This window comes from Caenorhabditis elegans, chromosome IV (genome assembly GCF_000002985.6).
Source record: "Caenorhabditis elegans chromosome IV".
Taxonomy (NCBI): Eukaryota; Metazoa; Nematoda; class Chromadorea; order Rhabditida; family Rhabditidae; genus Caenorhabditis; species Caenorhabditis elegans.
In genome coordinates, this window is record NC_003282.8 from 13,118,013 (window position 1) to 13,135,271 (window position 17,259).

The 17,259-nt window shown below is 35.4% G+C and overlaps 2 protein-coding genes and 1 non-coding gene across 6 annotated transcripts; 2 read left to right on the plus strand and 1 right to left on the minus strand.

Annotated features, from left to right (window-relative positions):
- Positions 1–964: 964 nt before the first annotated feature.
- Positions 965–6,394, plus strand: unc-30 (the record flags this gene model as incomplete). 4 transcript variants are annotated; one of them, NM_001026105.4, is made up of 8 exons in its annotated part: positions 965–1,260; positions 2,411–2,571; positions 2,625–2,773; positions 3,115–3,216; positions 3,640–3,801; positions 4,129–4,245; positions 4,303–4,379; positions 6,111–6,394. In NM_001026105.4, 8 exons carry the CDS (start codon positions 1,202–1,204, stop codon positions 6,241–6,243), a joined length of 960 nt encoding a protein of 319 aa, NP_001021276.1. The 4 variants fall into 4 exon arrangements, with proteins under 4 accessions (NP_001021276.1, NP_001021277.1, NP_001255700.1 ...); NM_001026106.2 differs by having other exon boundaries at positions 1,078–1,260; positions 4,291–4,379; positions 6,111–6,378; NM_001268771.3 differs by lacking the exons at positions 965–1,260; positions 2,411–2,571; positions 2,625–2,773 and having other exon boundaries at positions 3,160–3,216; positions 4,291–4,379; positions 6,111–6,243.
- Positions 2,782–2,802, minus strand: 21ur-13873. Its single transcript, NR_056871.1, has one exon.
- Positions 6,395–12,427: 6,033 nt separating the features above from the next.
- On the plus strand, positions 12,428–15,218 carry B0564.6 (F-box domain-containing protein; the record flags this gene model as incomplete). The annotated part of the gene is made up of 7 exons (NM_070126.3): positions 12,428–12,611; positions 12,855–13,008; positions 13,166–13,343; positions 13,393–13,529; positions 13,767–13,916; positions 14,218–14,476; positions 15,009–15,218. The coding sequence occupies 7 exons, from the start codon at positions 12,428–12,430 to the stop codon at positions 15,216–15,218; spliced, it is 1,272 nt and encodes a 423-aa protein (NP_502527.1).
- Between the last annotated feature and the right edge of the window lie 2,041 nt (positions 15,219–17,259).

The window sequence follows — 17,259 nt, forward strand, 5'->3', positions numbered from 1 at the left end:
TTTCCAAAAATATGATAAGTTTTAAAATGCTATTCGGTCATTTTGAAACCATAGGGGTAGTTTTTAACACTTTCCCCATTGGTGCTACTCCGCCTTTAAGCCTCAATAAAACTATCATTCAAATAAGAAAGCTTTAAAAACATTTTCTAATAATTTCATAAAACCTTCAACCCCGTTCTAAAAATTCTGTATTTACGAAATTTTTTGTAAACAGTTTGCGCAATTGCTCTTCAAAAAAGATAACATCTGGTGATGATAAGGGTAGATGTGAAATTCAACTCTGTGAACGACCGGTTGACCTCGAAAATTTCATGTTATGTTTTACGACTATATCGGTCAGCACAACTGAAGATATACGTATGCTCTTCTGTAAACCCGAGTTTGTATAGTGAGAACACAAATGTTTTTAGTATATAGAGTTAAAAATTTCATGAGAATTTTACATACACCCAATTTCTTAGGTTTCCAAGTTTTGCAAGTTTTAATCAAAACAATCGAAATTTCACAATAAGTATTTATTAAAACGTTCTGAAACAAAAAAAACACCCCCGATGTAGTTTTGATATTTTTAAGTGTTTTAAAAATCAATAGCACTCTCAAAATTTCAAAAGCCACCTTTAAAACATTACACAACACCCACCAAAAACTTCTGTTCCTTAACCTGTTGGAAAAGTGTTGTGCTCTGTAGGTACGCATGTAGGCACGAGGCAGGCGCAGGCATACAAAAAACTATCATTTTCTCACATAAATCCCTGCTCACTGATCCATAAAACTACCGTTCAAACCGATTATCTTTTTCTTCAATCTCTGATATTTTCCAATTCTTTCGCGCGCTACTTCATCATTTTTACCCATTAGACACCGTAGCCCGTTTCATTTCAAAACATCTTTTCCTTCTTTCCCTTCTTTTTCTTGTCGGTATGACTCTAATCCCTCCATTTTGATGCATCATCATACTCTCTCTTTTGCAGTCAGTCGGCTGCCATTTACCATATGTGGGTGGCACACTGGGCGGGGCTACAGTAGTCGGCGGAGCATTCTGAAGAGGGGGGAGGAGAAGAGCACACGAAGAAGAAGAGTTGTCTTCGAAGAGTCTCGTCTAGGATCAAATTCTTTGCCTTCAATTAATCCGATCACTGACTTTGCGTAAGACGGTAATAATCCTTGGGGATTGAGGCGCCCTCCGGCAAAAGATCAACACATGGATGACAATACGGCCACACTGACTGCTATACACCAGCAGCAGCAGTCGCATAATCGGTTTGTTTTATTTTTTGTCTCCCGCTAAGTTTTCTCTAAATTTCCAACTTTTTCTCTCTCATTTTCCTTCAATTACCGTAAGCTCCTTGCTCTTCTGGAAATGTACCTTTAAAGTGACATAGGTATTTAAATACATTGTTAAAGGTGTCCTAGTATTACAATTGAATTTGTCTAGTGGTCCTTGCTATTTACATTTAAAATTTACAAAAATCGGTAGCCTCTACAGTTTTCCCTTAAAATTAACAGTAAAACATTGATCGCGATGTCGATGCACCATGTTTTGAATGCCTCACAACTTTGGTAGCTCATAACTTGGTTCTCCTAATGTGTAAAATTTCATCCACAAAAGTATAGGCAAACAAACAACACATATTTTGTAAATAATCAGAATTGTATAGAACCCAAATTCAATCTAGACATGAATTGGTAAAGAACGACGGTTGTAAAACTGTCAGAACATCTAATTTCACATTGGTTTTACCAAATTTTCGCTACCATGAGAACCAAAATTCTAGATTTATTCTTTTCCATCAACTTTTTTGAAGACATGGTGCATCGACCAGATCCAGTCTTCGTTAGTTCATACGTACATATACTGTCTTACTAGTTAAAATATCATGAAGTTATGAAATCTAACAATATCTTTTTTGCTAGCCTTCCTATTATTTTATAGTGTAACTTGTATTGAAACTTCGAAATAAATGTTTTTTAATTAGAAACCAAATACATACAAGAAATAATTTCAGTTATCAAAGTTTTAAAAACATGGTGCATCGATCGGTCATTGCTCAACTTTGGCAGCTAATATCTGACTTCATTTTTGTTTTACCAAAACTTTGATTAAAAACAAAATATGTGTTTTTCTCTTTCTACACACATTTCATGATAACATACATTTTAAACCAAGTATAAATTGATGAACTACCAAAGTTGTAAGATTAAGACATCCTGCATCAACCGATCTGCTTTGGCACCTCGTGTAGGCTGTGTAGGCTACCAAAAACTTCTTAAAGTTGGAAAAAACTCCTATATTTCAATAAGGCTAGTACAAATTTAGAAAAATCAAGAGCTTCTACCACTACCCCTCTACTAGATGCCTGTTATCTCACAGTCCTAACCATTCCAGCACCTTCCATTTCTTTTATTTCAGATTCTCAAACCCTCTGGTATGTGTTGGCCAATTGGATCATCACTCTCTGCTCCCCGAGCACTCAATTTCATCTTCCCTCGCACCATTAACCCACAATCCATATGCATTCAACTACTCGATTCCACTACCCCCTACGGATATTACCACAAAACTTCCCAAGTGTAAGTGTTTCAAGTTCCAATAAAAATGATTAAAATATATAGCTTTTTTATAGTAGAGCTGCTGTCACTGGACGTGAAACAAGAGCAGGATGACAATCATCTCGACACATCGAGCCCAACAGATTCAACTGGAAATGGAAGTACGAATGGAGGGAAAATACAGAAACCGAGAAGGCAGAGGACACATTTTACGAGCCATCAGGTCAGATTTGACTTTTTTTGAACGGAAAAATAAAATTAAAATAAATTTTAATTTATTAATTTATTTTGAAAAACAGCAAATTTTAAGTTTTTCATTTCCCAGTGCTATCTTGGGTTCATGATAGGTATGCCTACCTACCATGAAGGCCCCTGCCTGCCTGATTTCATGCCAGTTTACGTTCTGTCATGAGCTCAATTATTGAATTTTCGTCTTATTAACGATTTAAAGTTCATAAATTGGCAGAAAGAACAAGGTAGGTGCAAGTCACTATGAAAGTAGGTAGGCAGGTATTTCTGTGCTTTCCACAACTATACTTCATTCATAACCATAATTTATTTCAGCTAACCGAATTGGAAAACTGGTTCTCCCGAAATCGCTATCCCGACATGGCTTGTCGAGAAGAAATCGCCGTCTGGATCAGCTTGACCGAGCCTCGAGTGAGAGTAAGTTTTTTGTAGTTGTCTGGGAGATTCTGGGATGTGTAGGTACCTACAATCAGGCCTTACATCTAGTTACTGTATTATGAACCTAGAAGAGTGATTTTTCACAGTTGAGAATTAAAGTAGGCACCAGGCAGGCAAAAATTGCATGCCTGTTTTCTCATCTGATATAAATTTTTGGAACATGAAAGGTAGTAAATGCGCTAATTTGTTATATAAATCCATTCATTCAATTCCGACCATAAAACCATCCGTGGAATGTATGATGACCATCTGTCAATTACCGTATTGCGGAGGAGCGTATAGAAAAAGAGCAAGAATAACAAAAGTCGTACATAATGAGAAAATAAGGGGGAGCACACACACACACATACACTATGATGTGCTAATTGAATTTCACAAATAGACATTAACATCATTTTGTAGGTTTGGTTCAAGAATCGACGTGCCAAATGGAGGAAACGCGAACGAAACTATGTGATTGACAACGGGCAGGGCACCACGAAGGTCACGGCGCAAAGTTTGGATCCACTTGGCTCACTTCAGAACACGTTTCCACAGACGTTGTTGCAGAGCAGCAGCAGTCAGGTAAGCAGAAGGCAGGCATCAGGAGCCAATTGTTTATACCACACGAGAATGTTTAACAGTGTCAGTTTTCTTTCGCCCCTTCTTGCCAGACATCATCTTGCCTCTTATGTCATAAACAATTGGAGGCGGGGGTACTCCGCTTGTCTCAACTTTTTGTAATATTATTGAGAAATGGGGGAAACTCGGGGTACAGATAACTAGGGAACATAATTAAGAATGAAAAAATATATCAACAATTTTTTTGTTAAATCTGAAATTTTGTAAAAAAATTTTAAAGTTGGCTAATCTAATCATTCGAAAGTGAAAAAACAAATTTTCCATTTTCAGCTAGACGACTCTGCAGTAACGTCATCCTCTTTCTATGGATACGGTGGCGCGTGGCAACAGAATCCATATTACTCCAGAAACAATCAAACCACGTTCAACTGGCAGATTAAACCACAGGTAAGTAATTTGAACAATTGAACAGACAATCATCTGAGTAAATAGGATCAGTTTCAGTTTCAAACGATTCCAATGTCTCCAACGACGGCGACTAGTCGATTTTCGACTGCTGCAAATTTGGCACCTCTACCAACGTGAGTTTTACGGATAAATTTCGACAGAAAAAGTCTTAAAAGTTTATAAAAGTTGTTAAAACTTTTGAAAAATTATGGAACGGTTTTTTTTTAATTTTAAAAAAATATTTCGAAATTTTGAAATGTTCAGTAAAATAGTTCAACTTTTTCGAAAATTCTGAAAATTAAAAAATGGTTCTGAAAATCTTTGAAATGCTCGATAAAGTTTTTGAAACTTTAGGTAACAATTTTGAAAAATTCTGGAAATGTCTGAAAATTTTTAGAACGTTCAAAAAAGTTTTGAAATGTTCAGAATTACTTTTTGAAACTTCTCAAAATTTTTAAAGGAGTTTCTAAAACTTTCTGGATAGTTTTAACCTCTAGAAATAAAATCAGTATTAAACGTTTTAGATGTTTCAATAAAATTTTAGCAAATTTCTATTTGATTAGGTTGAACCGGAAGTCTTTGTGACTTTTTCAATCGTTTATTTCTCAAAGCAAGAGAAACTATAGGATAAATTTTATTTGCTATCATTATCATCAATACTGCCAACGTGTGCGGAACTTATGAATGCCCTGCTTATAGAACCCTTCCAGGCGCAAGTCGAAATAATGCTTGAGTGTCATTTCGACACTTCCATGGGTATTGAAGGTTCTCCCTCCGAGGACGCGAGTCAAATCTGAAAACGACCAGTATTCAGATGGGAAAATGCCTGGAGAATACGGTGGGTGACGGAGAACCATCCATCCACGCCTACCCAGTTCCTACAATACTTGTTTCAAGACGTAGGGACAAGCGTTGTTTTGTTGAAAATAGAGTTGCTTGTCCATCTGGGGTGAACCATCGATCACTTTTTTCAGGTTCCATGGTTAGATAATGTAGAGGCCCCCAATAATTATTTTGCTATCAGGTAGCAGTTCCCAGTAGGTGGGGCCGTACACTCCCCACCACACTGAGAGCAAAGCTTTTTTGGGGTGATAGTCGGGTTTGACAGCATCCTGTGGGGTTTCTCCTACTCCAATCCACTGGGCACGCCTGTGGTTGTTATTGTAGAGGACCCACTTCTCGTCTCCAGTGATGAGTGGGTCCAACAATCAATCGCCCTCGTGGAAAATGAGGAGGGAAAAGGAACCATCCACTAAAAAATCGATATTGTCTTGTGTCATGGTGTGAGGTATGAATCCACCCCTAATTTTCTTTATTCCGAGAGTTGCCAAGCCCTGTACAATGTTGGTTTGATGAGACCCAAGTGCGGTTGACAGCTCACAGGTGGTTTGGAAAGGATCCATTGCCACAGCTTTCTTCAACGCATCCAAATCCGATTTATGGGGTTTCATGGTCCTCGAGAGAAAAATCGTCCTTGTCGAAGCGTTGGAACCAATTGTGTATGATATTATATTGATTGGCATGTGTATGACAAACATTCTCAAGGAAACCCCTCAAATTCTTCATCGTGGTATGAGAGAGAAAGGCGTACATCAAGCCTTGTCGGATGTGGATAACACTATGTATGTACTTACATCGCCGGCTAACTGAACATAGGCCAGAGAGAAGGGAATGGGTTGTTTTTTTCAATGAAGTTCCTTTACTCTTTATTATACCCTAGCAACAAGGGAACACCAAAGTGCAACTGCGGCTAGCAGTGGAAAAGCAAACCCAGTCACAAAGACTTCCGGTTCAACCTAATAGAAGATCTATAATAGAATCATCAGAAGTTGTGATAAGAAAAATTATAATTTACATTTTTCCAGAGCCCAAGCTGCATTCTCCACATCTGCCACGTCATCAAACGACAAGCTCAAATTAATGGACGGTCTCTCGAATTCCCTTTCCTCATCGCTCGGCCAACCTTATCAACCCTGTCAGTACAGTGGACCACTTTAGTTTTTTAGCCACTTGAAAATCTTTATTTTTGTTCGTTCCTCTCCACCCGATCTCACATCCCAAAGCTTTTACTTTTTTTTGTTCCTCGCCTTTTCAACTTTACTACTGTTCAATAAACAATTAAAAAGTATGAAATTCTCTACCTTCTACCTAATCTCTTGTCTCGAGACCGGTTACCTTTGGCATTGTTTGAGCTGCCGGGATGCCAGGAGGAGGGAACAGACAGAGCAGGTATCTTTAGTTTTTGTTAGAGGTAGATTTACTATTAGGTTTGTTCTAATTTTGTTCAATTATGGCACCGTTTCAGTAAAAGTTGTCGGTTTCTTCTGATTTAAAAAAAAAAAACAAGAAAAGCATATTTCAAAACAGTAGGCGCGACGAATTTCGGCAATTGCCGTTTTGGAAATTTTCGGCAATTTTCTAACCTTATTATATTTCGGAAATTGAACAAATTTCACCTTGTTTTTAGTATTCAGTTAGTCATTTTTGAAAGAAAACGGTCGATCCTTAAAGGATTTAATCATTTTGAGGTCGAAAATAGAAAATTGTTCATCAAAATGCATGTTCAGGCTCCTGAACCCACAAAAAAAGTATATTTCCGGCAATTTTGATTTTTGGTAATCGACAATACCGGCAATTGCCGGTTTTAAAAATTTCCGGCAATTGGCATTTTCGACAATTTCCGGTTTTGTGAACTTCCGGCGATCGGCAATTTCGGCAATTGCCTTTAATTTTCAATTTTTTATTTTTAGTTTCTGTTTATTCATACGTAGTGCAAAACGTAGTGCATAACATTTTTTTAAGGCAAAAAATGTTTAAATACATATTACGAATATAAAATTTGGGGAAAATATGTGCATTTGTTGGTCTGAAATTTACGATGAAACTTACGATCTTTACAAATATCTCAAATGTTACAAACATTATTTCTGAAAATGTTGTATTCCGTTTGTCGAAACATTCCTTTTTACAACAATGCCGCCCCCGTTATTTCCCTCTAATTGCAATCTTATTCTGGAGAAACTGAGACGCGGTTCCAGTTCTTTCTTTGTGTCTTTCTTCTACATATCATAATTAATGGTATTCTAATCACACGTTTCGCTCCCCAATATCCAATATAACTGTTTCAGAAATCCATGAATTCGGTTTCTTTGTTGGAGTTTACAGTGTGTTTTGATCTTGTAATTTGGAACAATTCCAAGAATATTCTAACTTTAGTTTTGATTTTCAAATATATTTTTTAACTATAGCGGAAAAACTTTTATGAAAATCTGGAAACAAAGAACTTCCAAATTCTCTGGTATTTTGAAAACAATTCGATAAGCATTTTTTTCATAAAAAATCATGATTTCTTTTGTAAATTTTAAAGGATTTTTCAGATTTTTCGATATTTCTGAAGCTCTCTCAAAAATTGTGTTGTTTTTTGATTTATTCTGAAAAATCACCGTACTTGCCAAATTATGTTAAAGTTGACAAAGTTTGACAAAATAATCGAAATTTTTCTCAAAAAATTTGAATTTCCACCCAAAGTTTTTTCTCAGAAAATTTGAATTTCCCGCCAAAATTTGTTCTATGAAAATATTGGAAAAAGGTTTCACAAAAATTTCAAATTTTTTTCACATAGTTCCAACTAGTGAAAAAATTCTGAAATTCATTCTTATTTTCTGCATGATTATTGTAGACCTTTTATTTGCGCAGTAAACACACATGAACAAATAAGAAGTCATCATCATCATCATCATCATCATCAGCATTGTGTGTTTCTCTCTGTCTATATTCAACATTTTATTGGCCCTCTGCCAAAAAACAAGAAGCTTCACCCTTCATTTTCATCTTCTCAGCTGATAGATACCAATCAAAATTGTTGCATAGGCTAGATGATATCTCTGCCCCCAGTCCGCGATAGATTTCAATTTCTCTTATTCCCCCCCCCCCTCTCAAATTTTGCCGCCGCCGGGAGCCCGAACACTTTGTCACCTGCTCCCTGACAACTGCTCCGAGATTACATCTACCCGGTGAACTGGTTGTTCTCTTTCTTTCTCTTGCTCACTTCGCTTGAATAAGAAAGTGTTGCATTTCATTTCACAAATAGACTACCGCATTTCGAAGTTAATACTTTGGAACTTTTGCGCTTGCTACAAAAGCAAATATCAACTACCACTTGACACAAAAGTTTTTCGTTTTTTTAGGTTTCTTGTTGCCGCTTTTTGAGATATAAATACTTGCCGATTTGTCATTTCAACTTTTTTAGATAGGTGGGCTACTACAAAACCTACGAAACCTTAGGCAGTATATAAAAGAGTCACAGAATTTTTACTCTTCACATGCGCCTACGTCTATCTCATGGCTGAACAAAGTTCATGTGTTCACAAGTTAACTGAAAGCAGTCTCTTTTTAATGCCTACGTGCCTACTTCATGCCTGCCTTCCTATGTGTTTGTCTACCACTAATTCCCTGCATTTTTTGTAGATTTAGGCATTTTTATTTTAACTTATTTGTTGAATGTTTGGAACGAAATAGGCTCACATGAACGTTGGTGTAGGCTCCAGGCAGGCATTTGTGTGCCTACAGAACGTAAAAAAGATGTTATGCTTTTTTGTCGTACCACAACTTTATCTATGTACATCTCAACCACTATTATAAGTAGCGTTTGAAAAATTTTCAACTACAAAAATACTAAAAATACTTGCAGTTTTCCACAAACGGTTGCCAAGATATAATCTTTAAAAGTTAATTTTAGAATTTTATTTTGAATAACTTTAACACCCTTTTCTTCATGGTAATTGTTCTGAACACATTTATATTGTCAATTTGTCAGCTGCCAGTTGACAATACATGTTGATAACTGGTAAGCAAAACATTCCTTTGTTACCATTTGTTAAAAAATGAATGTTGTTTCCCTTTTGTGTTATTTTATTTTGTACTGCTTCAAACATAAGTACTTTCTGTTTTGCACTTTGGATTTAAATAAAATATTTTCTTTATTTCACCTAATCTACTATGTAATTTTTGAACAATTTTAACAGCCAACTCTGAACCTATGAAATTTCCATTTTATGTCATCACATTTTTATTGCTGAATCCGAGGTTTTTAGTATTTTAGTTGATTTTTAGAGAACCAAAAACGTTTTCAAGATTTTTAAGACTTTTTTTTCAAGTTCGGAAATTTCTGCAAACTTTAAAGAGATTAGAGAGATTAAAATTGGATTTTTTCAATAACTTAACTCTCAAAATACATTCGGCGCAAATTTAAAATTTCTAATTTCCAAATATATTTGACGCGAAATTAAAATTTTTAATCTTCTGGAAAAAAAGTTGTATAATTAAAAATTATATGCGAAATTGGTTTTAAAATATTACACTAGAAAAAGTCCCACAAACTAATCACTTAATTTATAGTTTCTCACAAAATTTTTGCTCCAAATATTTGCACAAAAATCCATCAAGAGCTTCACACCTGGTTTCCCACTTCATTTCTACCCCCTTCGGGACCCCTTACTTCTCACCAAAATATCCTCTTTCATTAGTCGTCATATTCCCACGGCTCTTTTCGTTTTCAAAACCTGCGACACACACATATTGACTGCCTTAATGGAACCCCGAATTGTACCCCCACCCCATAATTCAATTTTAGCCCTGGGTCAAAGAGCGGGCGTAGACAAAATGCCAATTCAATGATTTCAGACACATTTTTTTAATATAATGTGGTCTAGTGAAGACAATACTACTACTTCTTGGCTTCTGCCATCTTCAAAGCTTCTCCGCCGCCACTTTCTTGTCTTTTTGTCAGTCAGCTGGGCCTTGGAGACGCAGACACTTCTCGCGCGGCATTAGTATTATATGCGGAAGACGCGGGAGTTACGCGCGAGACAATTTTTTTCTGTTGATATATAACCCCACGACCTGGTTGGTAACCCGAGTCTCAAGGAAAAAGAAGCTTCTCAGTTGTCTCAAGGAATTTTGGTTTAGTAGGGGGAAGGTTGGGGAAGGTTGCCCCGGAAACAAGACACAAAATGTGTCCATTTTCTAACCACTTGACTAGCAACCTATTTAACTATGCTTTCCACTATTCTTGGCATTTATTATTCTACTTTACAACTTGCGGCATTTGAACATCTATTGTTCTTATTCCAGAACAGTTGAAAAGGTGTTTTAAGAACAAAGTGTTTCCAAATTAAAATTTAACGGCGAAATTTTTGAATTTCTTTGCCCCTGCAAACATATCAATCAATTTCCTCATTCATCTCTCCAAAACGCATTCATTTTTTATGAGCAATGTCTTGATGAATTTCATCTTTGAAACCGAAATTTTGTTCGTTTATTCCTCATTTATTTGTTGAATCTAATTCACTGACTCATCGTTAATATGGTAGACATTTAAATGTTTTTTTTAATTCGGATTTTTCAAAGAAATCATAATTTATATAAATGATTACTTATTTTTGCATGAAAATTGATAAAATAATATTTAAATTTTAGAGTCGAATGCAAAAATTATCAGCTTTAACTGCACACATTTAAAATCTTTTTGTTTCTACTGTGAATTTGTCTCAGGACAAGATTAGTATATTTTTTCAATTATTTCGAATTTAATATTTTCAGTTGGCTCTAAACACAATATTTTTGAAAATTCCTGTGAAGCTTGAAGATGTTCAGGAAACAATTTAATTTTAACACTAATTTGAAACCCCGTAATTTTTTTATATATTTTTTGAAAATTTTGCATAGGTTTTGAAGATGTCTTAAACATTAAAGCACCCTGAAGCTTATTGGAATTTTTGAAAATATTGTAACATCACAAGGAGGCGTTTAAAAACAGTTTTTCAAAAAATAGTTTCTAAACACTTCCAGAATAGCTTTCTACAATCTAAAAAATATTTAAAAGTCTGCGGGAATCCAATTTTATCAATCTTCTGCGCTTTAAGTTCCGTGACCAAACAAAATTCTCACTTAAAATTGAGGTAGTAAAAATTGGGCATTTTTGGTTTAAATATTGTTATAAGCTAGTCTAAACCTAAGCTTCATGTCTCGCTCGAAATTGTACTCAAATCGAATCAACACCAGCGCCCAGATACTAAAAACTTTACATCTCTTACGAAGCTTGAGTTTGGTTCCTATCACATGTTCCATCTTGATCCTTCTTCGTTTTTCATCCCCTCCCATGAAACAACATCTGCATTCTTCTCGACTTTATTCCTCCATTCTCCCTCCCAATTCTTCAATTCCTTCCAAAAATAAAGTGGCAAAGGGTCCAATGCTATCCCATTTCCGGCAGCGGCTTCTCCTTAGCCAGTACATCATCGTCTCAAATTGCCTTGGCAGAAGAATCTCAAAACTCCTTTTCTCCCTTCGCTCCGTTCATCATCTCATTTTTCTCCCTCGTTTCCATGTGCCAAATGGCTCTTTTTCAACGTCTAAGTCTCCGTTTTTCGGGTTTCGGGAGCTTCTCCCTTATGCTTTCACGTGTTAGTATGTTTTCTGGAGTTTTGAATATTGCCAAAAAAAAAAACAAAATTTCATGCAAAAAATGTTCTGTTTCAAAAGTTCTAAAAATAAGTTGAAAAAGATTTTATTTGATTTGAAAATTATGGAATTTGATTTTTGATAAAAGAATTTGATAATGTGAATTTTTTAATCAAAATATTGAACTAAATTTTTTTACACCTACACCTGACTACCGTCTATTTTTAGGCGCGCTGATAGGCAGGCAAACGATTTTATACCTACGACTTAATTCCAGATATTTTTAGTACAAATTTCTTAAATCTCGTTTCAAATTTGTTTTTGCCCTGTTTTTTCCAGGATTTTCACTTTTCAATATTGAAAAGAAAACAAATTGCAGGAATAAAATGATTCATCGTATGATACGATTCTTTCCGTCATTGCTTTTTGTTTCTATTTCTCATTTTTCTGCGTTTTTTTCACAACCTACTTGTCTCACTTTTTCCTCAGGTTTTAACAGAACATCCAAGCGGAGTATAGTTTTATTTAATTTTTGTTTTTGGTGGTTAATTTTAGGTTATTAATGAAGTATCTTCAAAATGTCATCTATCACCACAATTCGCCAATTTTAAGCTGCGTCCAAATTTAGTTTTTTTGGAGTTCCCATCAATTTTTATTTACCTCTATTTTGTGAAATTCTCATTCTCCAATTTTAAAATATTTCGGATTTTTTCAGGGTTCAATGGACCAGGCGTGGTTGGAAATAATCGACCGGCTAACTATAGAGGATGCAATTCGATTAAGAAGAACGAGTTCAAAAGTCGATAATCTCGTTAGTAAATCGTTAAAATCAATGAGACACTTGGATGTTCAAATGCATTGTCCGTCGGTTATCAGGGACTCTGTGGCAATGGCTTCTGTGATTGGTGAGTTATAGAAACTGAATACATGGTATTATAAAAAAAAATCCCAAGAATTAAAATAAAATTAATATAGAAATCAAGATTTTCAAAATGGAGTTACAACATAGAAGTTTGTTTTGACTAGAATAAACGGTAGCAACAAAAAATTGCACAGAATAAAATGAAAGCAAAAAATACAATTAAACTAATTAAAAACACATTTTAAAAAAATATAAATAAAAAAATGAATTAAAACTGAATTTTCAGCCCAATGTTCTTACAACCTTCAAACTTTGGATCTCAAAATCAGGTCAGACAATGCAAAATATGCCGGAATTCCAAGTGACGTCAAAATTCGAAGAAATGTTATGACATCGATCAATGAAAATGCTACGAAATTAAGAAAACTTCATATTGATCGGTATGGATTTTTAGCCTATAATTAAAATTTTTGCCAATTGACCAACGCCGCTGATTGGTCAACTTTTTGAATCAAAATAAAACCGCGAAAAAACCTTTTTTCAAAACAATTTTAAAATTCCCAAATAGCTACTGTTTTTCAAATTTCAAATTTTCAGTTGTCGAATATCACCAGGCGCCATTGGAAGTTTTGGAGACTTACCAGACAGTATTGAAGAAATAAGCATCACAAATTCAATGATCGAATGTTCTGAATGGGACGTCGCCACAATCATCAGAAAATCATTTGGCACTTTGTTGAAAAAGTGCCGAAAATTGAGATATTTCGAGATTTCTGTAAGTCTGAGAGGAACCAAGTATGCAATGAAAACGTTAATTTCTCCAGGGACAATGTCTCATGAACAGTCATTTCCACGTGGATCCAAAAATCTTACAGTTCATCTCAAATACTGTTGAGCATTTGGCAATTGCAGTGGGACACTCTCTTACCATCAATAGCTTGGCGTTTTTGAAAGACAAACGGTATTTTGATTTGTTTTAAAACTACGCCTATGCATACCATGTGCCTATCCGTCTTCGCAGAAAATAGATAGCAGGCACATAGACAGGTAGGCGAGTAGGCATGAGCGTAGGCAGACAGAAATAGCCTTTCAAATCGACCGCTGACCGCCTTTCGCTTTTCAGGTAGGCAGGCAATCCGTATTTTACCTACCTACAATTCTTTTCGAACCGAAATTCAACAAACCTCACACTTTCCAGACTGAAAACCCTAAACCTGCAACGATCGTTTATCTCTCCTTGTGATCTCGAACATATTGTTGCCATGGCCGACACAATTACTCATTTGGATCTTTCGCGTTCAGTTAATCTACTGGATTGTAGGCAGATTGCAGAACTTGTCAATTTGAGGTAAGATTTTAAGTTTTGAAAATGTTATCAGTCAAACTTGTGCTCTTATACATGGGAAAACTGAAAAGCTTCAGCTGAAATAGATACCGTAACAGATCAAGGAAGATTCGTAAATCTGCTGTTAAAAAAAATTTAGGCTTATCGCGTAAACTAAACTAATGTTTCCATTTTTGTGATTTTTCAATAATCTTACTATTAGTCAGCTTAAGAGCAGTATACATATTGTAGGCAGGCACGTAGGCAGGCAGGCATAGAATAGGCACGCACGTACCCTCTCGAGAATCAAATAATCTATTTTCAGACATCTATCCCTGAAGAACAACAAAGAAGGAGTTCGAGACGATTCACTACAATTGATCATCAAGAATTGCTCAAAGTTGGAAGAATTATCGCTTGACTGTTGTGAATATCTCACTGTGAATTCGTTGATCACTTTGGGAAACCTCAACAATTTGAAGCAACTTTCCTTACCTGGAATTGTAAACGTCGATGATTCGGTTTGCTTGCAAATTTCAAGATGCTCGAAACTCACATATTTGAATATTAACTTTTGCAGAAGGGTGAGTAATTATTAATGGTTTTTGAAACACAAACAAAATGCAACTGTGAAAACAAAAATGGCAATATGCAAACTTTTTCCGTGTTTCGTAAAGTTCTGAATTTAATGACATATTGTTCACTTAATATACCTTTAAAAAGAGAAGAGCTCTAATAGCAGAAGTTTGCAAACTGCAGTAAGAAACTTTATCAGTTTCTTTCGAATCATCAAAAGCCGTCACTGTACTCGATGCTCCTACCTAATATGAGCTCCTAAACTAGAATAGCTCAAAAACATAATTGCTCTGATAGCAGAATTTTGCAAACCACAAGAGCCTTTATGAAGTTTTTCAGCAAAAATTATTGTCATTTTAATAAGGAACGAACCTTTTTTTACATTTCTGTATAAGTTTTGGATAAAAAAAGTTGGATTATCATATTGAAATAAGCCGGTTTGTGCGTTTGCCGAAAACAATCGCCGCACAGCCCTGTCCTCCACCAACTTTAAAAGTTAAATTGGACCAAAACGTTATTTCTCATCCCAATAATTTCCAGGTTCAAAAACGCGGTCTTCTATGTCTTCTCTCGTGTCTCACCTCTCTCGATCACCTTGAAGTCCTCGGAATCCGTGCCTACTCTCATCACCTTCTCGCCTTACATATCAACTTTCCAAAAACCATAGTCTCAGATTATGTCGAATCAATATCCATCATAATTCCACCTATTCCTCCTCCGATCCCTCCATCAGCTATTGTCAAAGCCTAGCAATTTGATTTCTGTGTTCTCCCCCCAGTCCCTAAGCCCGGTTTCAGAATTTTCAGGTAACGAATATCGCATTAAAAAGTCTAGTCATTTTCAGCCTTATTTTCCCCGGATTTCTTTTAATTTGTTAACTTGTTTAGATGTATAAAAAACGTATGTTTATATTGAAAACTATTTTAATCCAAGTACTTGACTGTAAAAAAAATAATGCTGATCAGAAAAATTAGCGGGAGCAGGAACATCGCACTGAGTTGAGCCACCACCCAGTCGTAATTCATGACCATCGTCTGAAAAAAAAAAGGATTTTTGAGCTTTTAGATAAAACATTGGCCTGCTAATTTTAGACATTTTCAAGTACACTTTCTTGAAGTGAAGTTTGCAATATGGAAAGAAAATTTTGAAAATTAAAAGGTGGGAGTTTTATTTTATTTTTTACATTTTGGGCTTTTTGACTAACTGTTGCGGTATTATAGAGGAACTGTAGGGTTGCTGTAGAGCTACTGTAGATATATAACCCCACGACCTGGTTGGTAACCCGAGTCTCAAGGAAAAAGAAGCTTCTCAGTTGTCTCAAGGAATTTTGGTTTAGTAGGGGGAAGGTTGGGGAAGGTTGCCCCGGAAACAAGACACAAAATGTGTCCATTTTCTAACCACTTGACTAGCAACCTATTTAACTATGCTTTCCACTATTCTTGGCATTTATTATTCTACTTTACAACTTGCGGCATTTGAACATCTATTGTTCTTATTCCAGAACAGTTGAAAAGGTGTTTTAAGAACAAAGTGTTTCCAAATTAAAATTTAACGGCGAAATTTTTGAATTTCTTTGCCCCTGCAAACATATCAATCAATTTCCTCATTCATCTCTCCAAAACGCATTCATTTTTTATGAGCAATGTCTTGATGAATTTCATCTTTGAAACCGAAATTTTGTTCGTTTATTCCTCATTTATTTGTTGAATCTAATTCACTGACTCATCGTTAATATGGTAGACATTTAAATGTTTTTTTTAATTCGGATTTTTCAAAGAAATCATAATTTATATAAATGATTACTTATTTTTGCATGAAAATTGATAAAATAATATTTAAATTTTAGAGTCGAATGCAAAAATTATCAGCTTTAACTGCACACATTTAAAATCTTTTTGTTTCTACTGTGAATTTGTCTCAGGACAAGATTAGTATATTTTTTCAATTATTTCGAATTTAATATTTTCAGTTGGCTCTAAACACAATATTTTTGAAAATTCCTGTGAAGCTTGAAGATGTTCAGGAAACAATTTAATTTTAACACTAATTTGAAACCCCGTAATTTTTTTATATATTTTTTGAAAATTTTGCATAGGTTTTGAAGATGTCTTAAACATTAAAGCACCCTGAAGCTTATTGGAATTTTTGAAAATATTGTAACATCACAAGGAGGCGTTTAAAAACAGTTTTTCAAAAAATAGTTTCTAAACACTTCCAGAATAGCTTTCTACAATCTAAAAAATATTTAAAAGTCTGCGGGAATCCAATTTTATCAATCTTCTGCGCTTTAAGTTCCGTGACCAAACAAAATTCTCACTTAAAATTGAGGTAGTAAAAATTGGGCATTTTTGGTTTAAATATTGTTATAAGCTAGTCTAAACCTAAGCTTCATGTCTCGCTCGAAATTGTACTCAAATCGAATCAACACCAGCGCCCAGATACTAAAAACTTTACATCTCTTACGAAGCTTGAGTTTGGTTCCTATCACATGTTCCATCTTGATCCTTCTTCGTTTTTCATCCCCTCCCATGAAACAACATCTGCATTCTTCTCGACTTTATTCCTCCATTCTCCCTCCCAATTCTTCAATTCCTTCCAAAAATAAAGTGGCAAAGGGTCCAATGCTATCCCATTTCCGGCAGCGGCTTCTCCTTAGCCAGTACATCATCGTCTCAAATTGCCTTGGCAGAAGAATCTCAAAACTCCTTTTCTCCCTTCGCTCCGTTCATCATCTCATTTTTCTCCCTCGTTTCCATGTGCCAAATGGCTCTTTTTCAACGTCTAAGTCTCC